Source organism: Balaenoptera physalus (assembly GCF_965194825.1).
Source record: "Balaenoptera physalus genome assembly, chromosome: 13".
NCBI classification, from domain to species: Eukaryota; Metazoa; Chordata; class Mammalia; order Artiodactyla; family Balaenopteridae; genus Balaenoptera; species Balaenoptera physalus.
This window is the reverse complement of record NC_138892.1, coordinates 39,004,841-39,018,661: the sequence shown is the minus strand read 5'-3', so window position 1 is coordinate 39,018,661 and position 13,821 is coordinate 39,004,841. Positions and strand designations below refer to the sequence as shown.

General features: G+C 35.8%; 1 protein-coding gene and 1 long non-coding RNA gene across 5 annotated transcripts in view; one reads left to right on the top strand and one right to left on the bottom strand.

Annotated features, from left to right (window-relative positions):
- LOC309640469 overlaps positions 1 to 8,796 on the bottom strand; it is a 183,425-nt gene extending 174,629 nt beyond the window's left edge. The window contains exon 1 of the long non-coding RNA XR_014252252.1: positions 8,503 to 8,796. This is a non-coding gene — a long non-coding RNA (uncharacterized lncRNA). The remainder of the gene's footprint in view (positions 1 to 8,502) is intronic.
- The window catches only part of PTPRQ (protein tyrosine phosphatase receptor type Q), a 285,457-nt gene that overhangs the window by 93,613 nt on the left and 178,023 nt on the right, over positions 1 to 13,821 (top strand). For all 4 annotated transcript variants that reach the window (XM_082418813.1, XM_082418812.1, XM_082418810.1 and 1 more), the window contains exons 26-27: positions 2,915 to 3,061; positions 8,704 to 8,876. In XM_082418813.1, coding sequence (XP_082274939.1) covers positions 2,915 to 3,061; positions 8,704 to 8,876 — 320 coding nt within the window. The remainder of the gene's footprint in view (positions 1 to 2,914; positions 3,062 to 8,703; positions 8,877 to 13,821) is intronic.

Below are 13,821 nucleotides of genomic sequence, written 5' to 3'. Positions count from 1 at the left end.
TCCATGTTCCATATTTCATGACAAGGAGCTGAAAGAACAAAGGATAGCCCCTCAAGAAGAGAAGTATTAGAGGAGATACATGTCTTCACATATTTGAACAGGAGGACCTTGACTTACTCTGATTGCAAATATATGAAGAACAATGGTCTTCGGTTATATTAAACCAGATTTCTGCTTAGAAGAAAGAAACTATTTCTAATAATTGGACTCTCTAAAAGTAATATGGGCAACTTCATAATGTAGCGAGTTCACCATCTTTATGAACAAGGAGGAGCTGGACATCGACTTGTCGAATATTTTAAGGGGTTCAAAAACTATATTAGGGGCTTCCCTGGTGGCGCAGTGGTTGGGAGTCCGCCTGCCAATGCAGGGGACACGGGTTCGAGCCCTGGTCTGGGAAGATCCCACATGCTGCGGAGCAACTAAGCCCACGAGCCACAACTACTGAGCCTGCGCTCTAGAGCCCGTGAGCCACAACTACTGAGCCCGTGCACGCTAGAGCCCGTGCTCCACAACAAGAGAAGCCACCGCAATGAGAGGCTTACGCACTGCAACGAAGAGTAGCCCCCCCTCGCTGCAACTAGAGAGAGCCCGCGCGCAGCAACAAAGACCTGACACAGCCAAAAATAAATAAATTAATTAATTAATTAAAAAAAACTATATTAGTATAAGTTAATTAAGTAAACTCTACAATTCTTTCATAATCTGCATTCTGTGGTTCTATGAAATAAGTTTATTTCAGATAGTAATGAAATAACATAAACTCACATATTATCATTTATTTGGAAGAGTGGAAAAATCGACAAATGTCCAAATTATTCATTTGGGAACTTCTAGGAATCTATCATGAAACACATGAGTAAACTTTATTTCTCGTCCCTGAGTACCTTATGCTCCTAAAATTCTGAAATATTTGCAGGCCTAAAGATATGGTAGTCTGTTTTTCCCCCTCCCTCCTCGATACATAGATACACATGGATACCCAAACATACCTTTTCTATCGCTACTATTTTACAAAATTTTGACAAAGTACTCTTGTATCTGTGAGGCTGGTAAGTCAAGAGAATGTATTTAGTAACTATCGAATTTAGCAACCTGGAAGTCATTAGCGATCTTATCGAGAGCAGTTATGATGAAGTATGTGGGGTAAATGCCTGCTTGGAGTAGACTGAAGAGAGAATGGGAGAAGAGAATTGGAGCAGTGGGTAATGGACAACTCTTGAGTTCTGCTGCAAAGTGAAGCAGTGAATGGAAGTGGGTAGTGGGGGTGAGGGGTAAGCAGCATCGACAGGTTTTCTTTTCAGAGGGAACAAACAAAACATGTTTGTTTGCTGATGGGAATAAATTTAAAAAAGGATATGTTGATGATATAAGAAAGGCAGGAATTATGGAAAGATATCTTTGTGTAGGCAGAAAATGAGATCTTTTGCTCAAATGTAGGGATTGGTTTGAGATAAGAATCCAGATGGTTTATCCATTGTAACAGGTTATAAGGCAGAGTCTGTGGGTGCAGATGCTGTAAATAGGTACTTGCGTTGGTGGGAGTATGTGGCACATGTCTTCTGAATGATTAATTTTTCCATTTAATCAACTGGGAAGAAAAAGTGTAAATATTCATCTAGAAGAGTAGAGAGTGACTGTACTACTGAAGTTAAGTAAGGTGCTGAGTACCATTTAGGGCTCATTTGAAGTGCGGTAATGAATAAAGTGATACCAGTCAGAGTGGATTTGTGTTTTTCTCCAGTTCCCTTCAACAAGAGAGGGCTTATGTAAGGCAGTGTTTATTACTGACAATGACACTGAGGCTGGATAAAGAGTAGACATCAAGTGGTGAGGAACCAAACAAAATAAAATAAAGTAGGTGGTAAGATCAATGGATTGGAGGTCCCGAAGAATTGTTGGTTCTGGCTTCTAGAGTAGTGATCAGGAGACAGGAAGTGTGGTCAGAGACAGCTGCATGAAATTGAGATAATTTAGGATTTGCAGTTATTGGTAATAGCGATGTCTATTATGACTGTGAGGGAGTGGCTGAGATCAGGTGGAGGACTAGATTATTTAAGGAGAGCTTGAAGTAGTTTAAGGATGATCTCTAAGGATATTGAAATCACCACAAATTAAGATGGTAGCATTGAAGAAAATGCCATTGAAGCAGGAGCTAAACCATCCAGAATGAGAGTGAGTGACCCTGGGGTCCACAGATCACTACAACAATGAGAGTCAGTGGATGTCACCGATGGCATGAGAGCTGAAGCTGTGGGCTTTTCTAAGGAGGAGCTAGAATTGTCTAAGAGCAAAGAGGAGCAAGGAGAACACATGCCACACCTGACCGCTTAGTCGCTTGAGGGCTGCGGGGAAAAATCAGTCACCACCATTCAGGGTGGCTGTAGGGAACAGAAGCAGTGGTCTCAGGGGAGAGCTAGGTTTCAGTTAGAGCAAGAAGGGGAAAAGACTATTCAGAGATAAAGTTGAGGATTTAAGGAATTTTGATGATGGCCCAGTTAAGAAATTTTGCTCAGAAGCTAAGCTACAGAAATTTTCTAAATATATCTTTTTATAGAAGATAGAATATTTAGCATTTTAATTGAATGAATTTGAGTATCAAACACTGTCACTGTTTTTATATTGGTAGAACCTAATGTGTTCATTTTAACTATGTCAAAAAATAACACTATGGTTCAATAGGGCTTTATATAAAAGTAATTTTAAGTACTGCGAGATTTTCATTTTTTTTCCATTTTAAATAAATTGACACCAGTGTGATACTAAGCTAAATGTTTAAGATATATTCACTTTTAAAATTGTAATAGTGAATGTTAGTGCATAGGTTAACACTTTAATTGCTCTATACTTAAATGTAAGAATGATTACATGCTTGAAGAGTAAATAATCCACAATTATCTTTTGCTTTTTGCAGGTCAGATTTTGGATAATAGCACAAAAGACCTTAAGTTTGCATTCACTAATCTAACACCATTTACAAAGTATGACGTGTGTGTTGCGGCTGAAACCAGTGCAGGGATTGGACCCAAGTCAAATATTTCAGTATTCACTCCTCCAGGAGGTAAGAACGCCTCCTCTAGTGTGTTAATGAGAATTTTATTGCATCGGTTAAACATTGTATTAGAAGCTATTTGGTTGATATTTACCTAATTTATGTTATTTCCTTATCAGATTACTACCTAGTACATTCTGAACATGTGTTCCTTAGAACACTAAACCCATAGCATGCTTCATAATAAGAGGGACCAAAGATCAAGTAAACATTATAGGAAACGTTACATGCAGTAGCAGCCTGCATAATTCACAATGAATAGTACTGGCAAAATCTCAAGAATACTTAAACAAATGAACACATTTAACATGGTTTAAACCACATTATTTAATGTTGACTCTATCTTCCCACAAAATAACGTTCACAGAAATCCACGTATCCCACAATGCCTATAACAAAGTATATTTATAATCAAAAGGATATTCTAAGGAAGTGAGGATTTCTGGAAGGTGCATAATATAAATTTACCAGAATATACTGAAATTATTTTTAAAAGTTTCTCCTGAAGAAATTTTTTATTTGTATATATTAAACGTCACAGTCTAAGGCAAACTGTAGTGTTTAAAAAAATGTTACCATGCCATTTCACAACCTGTTTTCTGGGCCCACACCAAACTTGCTCAATGCCTTCATTTCTATTTAGATATTGTAATTATTTAGGAGAATACAATAATTTTTTTACAGTCACACTAACACTTGAAAAAGTTTTCAGATTTTGTTTGTGTGATAGCTAACATACAGTAATTTGTGAATTAAGTACACAGTGTGCACACATGCACGTGCATACACACGAGGCTGGGCATACCTTCATCAGATAAATCATTCAAGTGTTTCACCATGAGAGGGCAGCAACTATTAGGGAATTTTGTACTTTTCCCCCATTTCAAAGAACAACCCTTGATAATATTTTGCTATTGAAAGAACGTAAAAATTATGTTATATCGATTTCAAATGAAAATTCTAATGTGTATACGGTTTCAATACACAGGTTAAAAAAGAGAGGCATGCTCATTAACAAAATGTTCTCATTTTTTCATATCAAAACTTTTTCCATTGTATTTCTGTCAGAAGAGTCTTAGCATTGTATGTCTTCTCCATTAGACCTGAAATTTCTCCCACCTCCACCTAAACCTGCTCTTAAGCATTTTCAAGAAATCTAGACAGATTTATGGATGGCTGTCAAATACCACAGAGCAATCTGGCCTTCGTCAGACTTAGAGCCCTTGAATTTGGTCTTTTCTCAACCAACCCAACTGACCAATTTCTATTCTCATGTTATGCAATTAAATAAATTCAGTCTTCTTTCAAGCCAAGCCGATGTTGGTGCTCCTAAACTGAATCCACAATTTAAGGTTATTGTTTTATTGTCATCATTCTTGGCCTACAGCATCTGACCAAAATAGGGAAATAGATAATACATTGCCACATACAGTGCCATTTTGTTTATTTGGGATATCGTTTAAGCATTTATTTCCCTTTCTTTATATCTGTACTTTTTATTGACAAAATAATAAGTAGAATTTTAAGGACATTGTTCAACATATTTCACATGGGTTATTTTTCACACCAAGTTATTTTGAATAGATGGCTCTACTTGCCCTGTGTAACGAGCAGTGTATCCTGAGTTTTATCCTACTGCCTCCTGAACTACTCACCATGTAGACCACATCCAGGTGGCTTTCAGGAGAACCCACTGGCAACAGGTGGGTTTCTCTAAGGGCAGGCGTGGCACAGTTCTTACCTCTGCCTGCCTGCTTCTCCATGGCGTTCTCAGGGAGTTTCAGTGGAATTCTGGGGCAAATGCAGTGAATGTAGACTCTGACAACACTAATTAATCCTGGTCCCACTAATTAAAACTTTGCCATAAAGGAATCTTTAGACTATATGAGAACAATCTAATAACTCATTAGAACTATATACATTCAATTAAAATTTATACCTTAGTTTTAGATTATTCTTTTTATTCATTAATACAACAGGGTTCTTTGTATTCTAATTAAAGTTACTCAATTTATTTTTTTCTCCATATTTGAAAGTAGTCTATAGTCTATTTAAAAAATTAATTAGAACCAGCTTTTAAATTAATATATTTTAAAACAACTGAGGTTCTAACAAATCTCCAGATATTCATAGAAAAATATTGAATTGCTTTCTTGTAGAAAATATGCGCTATCACATTTTAATGGGGCTGATTTCTCTAATACTGAGAATCATATGGTCCATGGTCTACTTTGATTATCAAAGAAAATCAACATGATGTTGTTAAAGCAGTTATCCTATGTATTTCATAATGTTTCTACATGTCCGTTAATATTTTACTGAGCAGATTTCTACATAGGCATGAAGAAGAGATGGTTTTGGAAAAAAATGATAATTTAATAATCTCTAATGTTATAAAACATCATAGTTGCCTATTCCAAAATGAGGTAATCTGCTGAATATAACATAAGCAACAGAATTTTCTTATTATTTGTATCGGGATTAAAGAAACTTAAGTAAATTTTGTTGCTTCAATATCCCCTAAAACTTCTCTGCCACTAGTGTCAAGTATCTTTTAAGGAGGTTAACATCATTTCTTAAAAGCAAACAAAGTATTGAAATCCATATTTATTCCCCCATAAATAAACTATGGAAGTGAAGACATTTGTCCTTAGTAGTTTCAGTTTGCTACTTTCTGCAAATAGTAGCAACATCTTTGTAGGGAGATCACTGAGAAACTGAACTTTGTGTTTTTCACGATTCTCCATGACTTTTATTTTTCAGTAGATTTTTGCAAAAGTCACTTCTAATGGAAGTTTAATTTGCTAGATAATGGCAGACTTATTTTAATGTATTTTCTCTATCCCAGTGCCATTTGTCTCCATTTCATTTTTTTCTAAGAATTTTTCATTTGCAAACTCCAAATCATTTGGAATATATTTTTACCAATCATATGTGTACTCTGTTTCCCATTTCTTAGTAAAATTTATAGATGTATTGACTTGAGAATGATTCTTAGGTCATCCCCATGGACAACACCTTCAGAATTGATGCTGAACCATGAATAATTGCTTTGTGTGTTTGATTTTCTTTAGTTAATTTGGTATCAATATTAAAGAAGTTTGATCTAATCCACACTTCTCTGGTTTCCCCATAAGAATTTGTGGTGTAACATATCAAGTATCTTTCTAAAGACAAGATACAATGCTGTCTACTCCATTTCCTTTATCCCCTAAGCTTTTTCTTCTTTCATAAAAAAAAGAGCCTTAGAATCATTCTTCACAAGTTTGGGGTACATTTTTAGGGTAACATAGAACCACTTAAAGTTGGATTGTAACTTTAGGCATTAGTGTCACGGGGCAATACTTACTAAGTTATATTGAAAAGTATAAATCAAAAGATAGAGAAACAGTGTCTGCTACTATTTTTAGGTTTGGCTAACAGAATAAGAGACAGTACATTTTAAATATACTGCTGTACTGGGTAATGTTTGGTATCCTACTACATTATTATGTTATATCACATGGGACTGACCATTTCACTTATTTTATAGTAGGCAGGGTTTAGTTATCTGACTATTCTGATCAATGTAGTTATTAAACTGGCTTTTTCAGTTAAGATTCTACATGAGTTCAAATTAGATGGAAAAGTGCCAGGTCTCTTCTTTGATTTATGTTATGCAATACTGAGAGTTTGTCTACATAGCGCCCCCAAAATAAAATGTCAAAGAAAGGTGGAATTGGAGTTTTGCTATTTAAATAGCTGTGTTGTTCTCATACTACATGGTTAATTAGAAAGGTCCTCTACTCTTGAAAAATGTATATTGGCATATATGATGATAGAAACATAAGCTTTAGGAACAGTGTATGTTAATGAAATAAAACATGTAAGAGGTGACCTATGCAAAGGGTTTTATCTGTTTTGTTCCTTCCTCTATCCTCAGGCGCCTAGAACAGTGACTGTATGATGAGTCCTCAGTCTGTTGAATGATGAATGAATCAATCAGTGATTGTAGGGTTCTAGCCTAGAACTCTTCCTCAGTCTTTCAAAGGTCAAACTATTTTTCCTTCAGATTAGAACACCTTTGGGGAAATCAATCTAAAGAGTTATCCTTCTATATAGAGATATACCAAAATGTTTTTAGAAAAGGAGATGCAAATAATTGGCAAATTATAGGTGTACCCATGTTATGTTTATTTCAGTTTTGAGCACAGGTTTTACCCATACTGGACACTGGAAATTTGACTGCAGTAATCAGATATGCTCTTAGTCCAGAGTTCATCCATCTAGCCATTAACTAGTCAACAAACATTAAGAAATATTTACATTGTTATAATATCCAGGGAGGTTTTTTTTTTTACTGATTACTTCATAGAGACAAAGAAAAAAAAAACCCAACTCTTAATCTACTGGATAAAATACTACATGGTTACAGGAGCTTACTACATGGTTAACTTAAGCATAATTAGGTTCATTAATTATAATAATATTTATAGGAGTTGTGACATTAATTTTCAATTCCTTTTTGTTATCTTAAAGGAGAACAGAGTCATTCTTCATTTGTATTATACCCCTAATATGTCTTTCTTCTAACTGGAATTTGATAAACCTGTACTACTGTGAAATATCTCAGCTTAGGGAAACAGGGAAATTAGGGAAATGAATTTAATGTGTGACCACGTCCTAATCATAAAGGACAATATTTTTACATCTCATTTTCTCTTTCTTGAACCAACATATTATAAAGTCTTTTGAATTTGTTCCTAACTTTGTATAGTGATAGGAAAGTTTTAATCACACCCATTTTATAGATAGGGAAACTAAAGGTGGAGGGGTGAATTGGTTATTTATAATCATACAATGAACTATAGACAGAAAGTGGACAAGTGCCCAGAGCAGGTTTACTCTTGGTTCATTACTCCTGTGGCCCTGGGAGGTTTCCTAGAGGTTGCTCTTGGTGACATACATAGATACATTCATTCATTCATTCATTTATTTATTTAGTGATTTTATACTTTTATACATTACAAAATGATTACCACTTGATGACTTTCTAACTAGAATTTAAGTACTTCTTGCTTTATCTTAAACCAATTGTCAGTTTTTCTCTTTTTCTTTACTATTGCAAAGAGTGAGGGCATCTGAGATTTGAGATTCACATAATTAATTTGTAAAATCAGCAGGAAAATATCAATCAACTCTTCAAACGATTTAATGTAATGAATTAAAATTTGCCTAATTGATTTTTACCAACTACATGTAATTTCATTCACGGTATTCTGGATATTATCTTTTGGTATGTTGTAATTTTTGTAAAGTCTTCAGGATTTCTACTGGGCATTCATCAGTCATAAACAACTTTCCCTGGGAAGTTATTTTTATTAATTAATTTGTTTCGAACAAATGTGACATTTTGATTTGGGAAAATTATTCCATGTTATTCTGTTTCTTGTGTACATTTTGAGAACAACGTGTAGAAATTTAACTTTAAATATCTGTATATTTTAAACGATCAGACACAAATTTAATTATTAATAAATTAGCAAATTGTTTTAGTCTGTTTTCTAATAGAATTGCTTATATATCTTCAATCGTGAACTAAGAATTAAGGGAATTTTTAAAAAGTTGAGAATGTATTTTTAAATTTCCCTTTTCTTATTCTCTTTTTTTAGTTCCAGGTACAGTATTTGATTTGCAAGTTGCAGAAGTAGAAGCCACAGAAATAAGCATTACTTGGAAGAAACCACGACAACCAAATGGAATCATTAACCAATATCGAGTGAAAGTATTAGTTTCTGAGACAGGAGTAATATTGGAAAATACTCTGCTCACAGGAAAAGATGAGGTATTGCACTTTAATTTCTTATCTTGGTGAGCCCTTTCTACTTGGTTTTGACCCTGATAACTTGGAAGATTTGCCAACATGCAAACGTAAAATATTTGATGAGCTTCAAAGTACAAAATGAAGTAAATTTAGGCTATGTCGATAATCTAGCTCATCATATTTCATTTTAGGACATATATTATTAAATGCTATTATTCTTTTTCAGCAATGAAAAATGTTAATTGAGCAATTAAGCGGGACTAAAGGTACTTCCATAAGTGAATATTATTATGGTAATTAAGTTAATGAATTGTTTGGAAACTCCTGTTATGATTTAAGTACTCCTTCTAAGGCTGTGCTTGTAATTTGGAATAGTTGCCAAAGGAAGGCACAGTAATTTTAGTAGCTGTTGTTGACAAATGATTTGACCTACTTAGGAAGCCAAATTTCTCAAAGCTGCCTCATATAAAAACAAACAAACAATATACATTTGATTAAAGAAATTAAATAAAAGAGATGAAATCATTTCATAGATATAAAATAAGAGGACAATGTTTGTTTCTGTTCACGCCGGGAGTCTTTTATCCCCTTTGTTTCTGTTTGGAAGCAGTGATTTTCCTTCACTGTCTTCATTCACCTCATCCAGCCAGCTGTTCACCTGTGAGTTCCCTCTAAGGCTGCAGACTAGTTGTATCCAGATATTGGTGGCTCCTGGGGCTCACAAAAATTAAATATACTTGGGACCAGTGAGTGTAGCAATCTCTGTACCTTGGAGGTACTACCTGATGGTTATTCAGTAATTAGGTTCCACTCCTTTGGTCCAGAATCACTGTTTTTTCCTATCTCCACATATATTATCTATTCTATTTCTAGTCCCAGCTCTCCTCCATTTCTGACACCTACCTGAAGGTTGACCTCACTATGTGCTTAATGCATTCTGGCCACCCAGGACTTATTACTCCAAGTCGTTTGACATCTCTGGCCCAGGGTTAAATTTTAATCCAATGTTGACTCCATTCCTCTGTGCAAAAATGTTGAGTTATGATTTCTCTGATACTTTAGTTGACAACTCAGGCAAAGGGCAAAAGCTTAATCCTCTGCTCCTGCTGAGAAGGCCTTAAATTAGATACTTCACTATTTTAGGACTGGATGACAGGTCTCTCACTTGTAATGACATCTACTGAATGGCAAGCCACACCTCTTTTTCTCTTGAAACTAAGAGATTCTGGAATGACTTCTTTGTGATTCTGCCTATATCTATATGATCTGCAGTCTCTGTGACATAGTAGAGAGAACATGAGCTTTGGTACTGTACAAATCTGGGCTTATATCCTAATTTGGTCACTTACTGGGCTGTACAGCAGAGAGGTTAAGTGCTTGGGCCTAGGAGAAAATATGCTTGGGTTTAAACCTTGGTTTTGCCCGTAGTGATGGTTTAACCTTGAGAAAGTAGGCTTGACCTCTCTGAACTTCAGTTTCCTCTTCTCTAAGATAGGGACTATAAGAGTTCCTATAACACAGGATTGTTAATGAAGTTTTAGTGGATTAATGTGTGTAAAGAGCTTAGAACTATACCTGGCATATGGTAAGTTTGGTGCTAAATAATTGTGACCTGTTGTAATTGTTAATCATGGCACTGGACCTTTCACCCTCATTGGGACTCAATATTAGTTTCCTTAGGTCTCAATAAAAGGAGACGTTATACTTCTCTTTATTTCTGTGATTGTATCTTTCTTCATTAGATCAGGCGCTTTATTGATATTTCTGCTTCCCCATGTGATTGGTGTTTGCGTTCACCTTTCAAGAGGTTGATGTGGGGAGACACATGGCAGAGGCTCTAAATCCAAATGAACCAGGGTCCTAGACCGGCCTCTGCCCTTTTCTAGATCTATGACCTTGGTCAAGTCAACTTTTGGAGACTTGCTGCCCTTATTTTTAAAGCAGAGCTTATATACCCACCTTATATGATGAGGAGTAAAGGAGATAACAGGTAAAACCTCTGGCTTAGTGTATTCATTTATTATCCTCTTCCTTGACCTTGATGTAGGATAAGGACTCTTCTATTCACTCTTCAACTTCTCACAGTATAGCCTCCACACCCTGTCTCAAGAATTGTTTAAATCCTTGAAATCTTGTTGGAAGTCACCAGTGGCCACCTAAGTGTCAGATAAGGTGGTAATATAGTTTTAGCTGTCCTCATCTTCCCTGTCTCCTCCAAAATCCATTCGTTTGCCTCCTACTCTCCAGCTTTTGATACAACCATTTTCTCCCTAATACTTGCTCCACTTTCATATACTGTGACTATGCAAAAATTTTGGCCTTGTGCAATGAAAAATGAATAAAATAAAAAAGCTCTTTTACAATTTTCTAACTTCTTCGTTATAAGGGTATTACGGAGAGTTCTGTTTTCAGCCATGTCATTACACTTTTTTTTTGATAACTGCACAGTTTCAATCACTGCTTCCTATTTTCATGACTCTTTTGCCTTGTTTTCCATGATGATTTTTCTCTCTGACACTCTGCATCCCTAATTCAAATCATTTGTGGTGAAGTTCTGCCAGGGCTCATCACATTTAAACTCATAAAACAGAACAAAACAAAACAAGCATCCTTTTTGGGATAACAGGACTTGGTTCTTGATTGGAAGGAGGAGATGAAGTTGGAATGAAGAAGAGGTACTAGACAGAGGTTCTGGGACAGTGATGGGGGCATATAAAGTTTCCCACAGGACACAAGAAGAAAGTCTGTAAAGGCAATTAATAGTTTTAGTGGTCAAGGACAAGGCCTGGAGAGAGACTGACTTGAAACCCAGATACTAAATAACAGGCTTAGAATTCCTAACCCCTTGGACTGGGCACACCACAGATCTCCGATCTGAAGGTCATTGTCTAAGCATTTGGAAGGCTTTCATGGCATTTTTATATGCCTGATGTCTCTCTTTTTGGTTAATGGTACCATTATCTTCTCTTCATGAGGGCTTGAAACCTTGGAATTACCTCTGACTTTGGTTATACTTAGCATTTAATAGCCACTCAAGGTTAAGGCCAGTTATTTCTGCCTCCACAGTGTGACCTTCATACCTCTATATTCCATTCCTGTGTCCCCACCCCAGCTCAGGACTGAATAGTCTCTTGCCTGGACTATTTTTGTTAGCTTACTATGTTAGTTTTCCATTGTTGTATAACAATTTGCCACAAGCTTAAAACAACTCACATTTATCATCTCACAGTTTCTGTGGGTGAGGAATCCAGACAGCTTAGATGGGTTCCCTACTTAGGGTCTCATAAAGCTGCAATTAAGTGGCTTACTGTCCTGTGTTCTCATCTGGAGGCTTGACTGGGGAAGAATCTACTTCTAGGCTCATGTAGAATTTTGGCAGATTTCATTTCCTTTTGGTTGTAGAACTGAGGGCCTTGGATTCTTGCTGGCCCTTTGACTAGAGACTACCCTTAGCTCTAGCTCATGGGGATCCCCCACATTTTCTTGCTACAAAACTTTCCCAACGTGGCCATTTACCTCATCAAGCCAGCGAGGAGAGTCTGTATAATATAACTCTGAGAGTGACATCGCATCACCTTCGCCTTATTCCATTGGTTAGATGCAAACCACAGTTCCCACCCAAGAGGAAGGGATTATACAAAAGCATGAACAACAGGAGGTAGGGATAGTGTAGGGATCACGAGAGAGGCTATCCACTGTAGTCTCTCCACTGTTTTGTGTTTCACGCGTCTATGAGAATAATCCTTCCAGATTTAAGTATATTACTTAAACTAAAAAAGTAACTAAATAAAAAATGAGAATGGACTGGGAACGGGAATATGCATCTATTTAAGTAATCTAGCTTTCCTGTCGTAGCCGAAAGTCAGTTGATACTGTCTAAAGTAAGTGAGCCTTAACAGAACAGTATAAGCATGCTATCTAGTGATTTTAGAAGTAACACCATAAGAACTGAAAACAGAAATGATTAAAGGTGTTGCTTCCAACAAATATACAAATATTGAATCATTATGTTGTACACTTGAAAGTAATATGATGTTATATGTCAGTTATATCTCAATTAAAATAAACGATTGATTTCAAAATCTCAAAAAAAAAAGTGTTGCTTCTGGAGTGTAAGACTTGCAACTCAAAAAGTACAGACAGGGAAGTATTTCCATTGTAAATCCTTCATCACCTCTTGCATTTTTAGCCATGTGCATATATCATGATGATGACACTTGAAAAAAAGTATTAAAATATAATCATCCTATGCTAGGCTTGACCTGATCTCATCATCCTTATTGAAATTTTTTCCAGTGACCTCTCATGAGTTGTTTGTTTCTTAATAAACAGAGGTTATTTAAGCATGCTGAAATACATATAAGATTTTACTCTCGATATTTAAAAACATTTGAAGAAATACGTTAGAAAATTTAATCTCAGGGTTTGAGGACTGTTATTATTTCAACTTCCAAGCTTATATATGAATGTCATCTATAACATACCTAATAAATGATTGGGAATCCAGCCTCTGGTAAAATATTTGATCAACTCTGACAATAGGGTATCAACTACTACAAAAGCAGCTCCTGTTCTATAAGCTTTAAACCATGCTTCCTTATGGTCTCAGATGTGCATTTATTAGGTAACTATAAAGTTCTAGGCACTGTGATAGGTCCAGAATATACATAGATAAATAAGAAACTACCCTGTTCTTTAACTGTTTTGGACTGAAATATTCGTCCTCTAATGTTTACCAGTTTGTCCCATCTCTCCTCTATAGACCCACACAGTAGCTTATAATGACTTTGAGTTTGGGATTTGCAACCAGGAAAATGTGTTCCAATCCCACCTCTGCTATGACTAGCTTTGTGAACTTGAAAAGATGACTGTAAAATGGAGATAATAATATCTTTCCCTTTAGGTTATAATGAAGTGATATCACATGGGAAAAAGTATTTAGCACTGTACTTGACACACAGTAGCT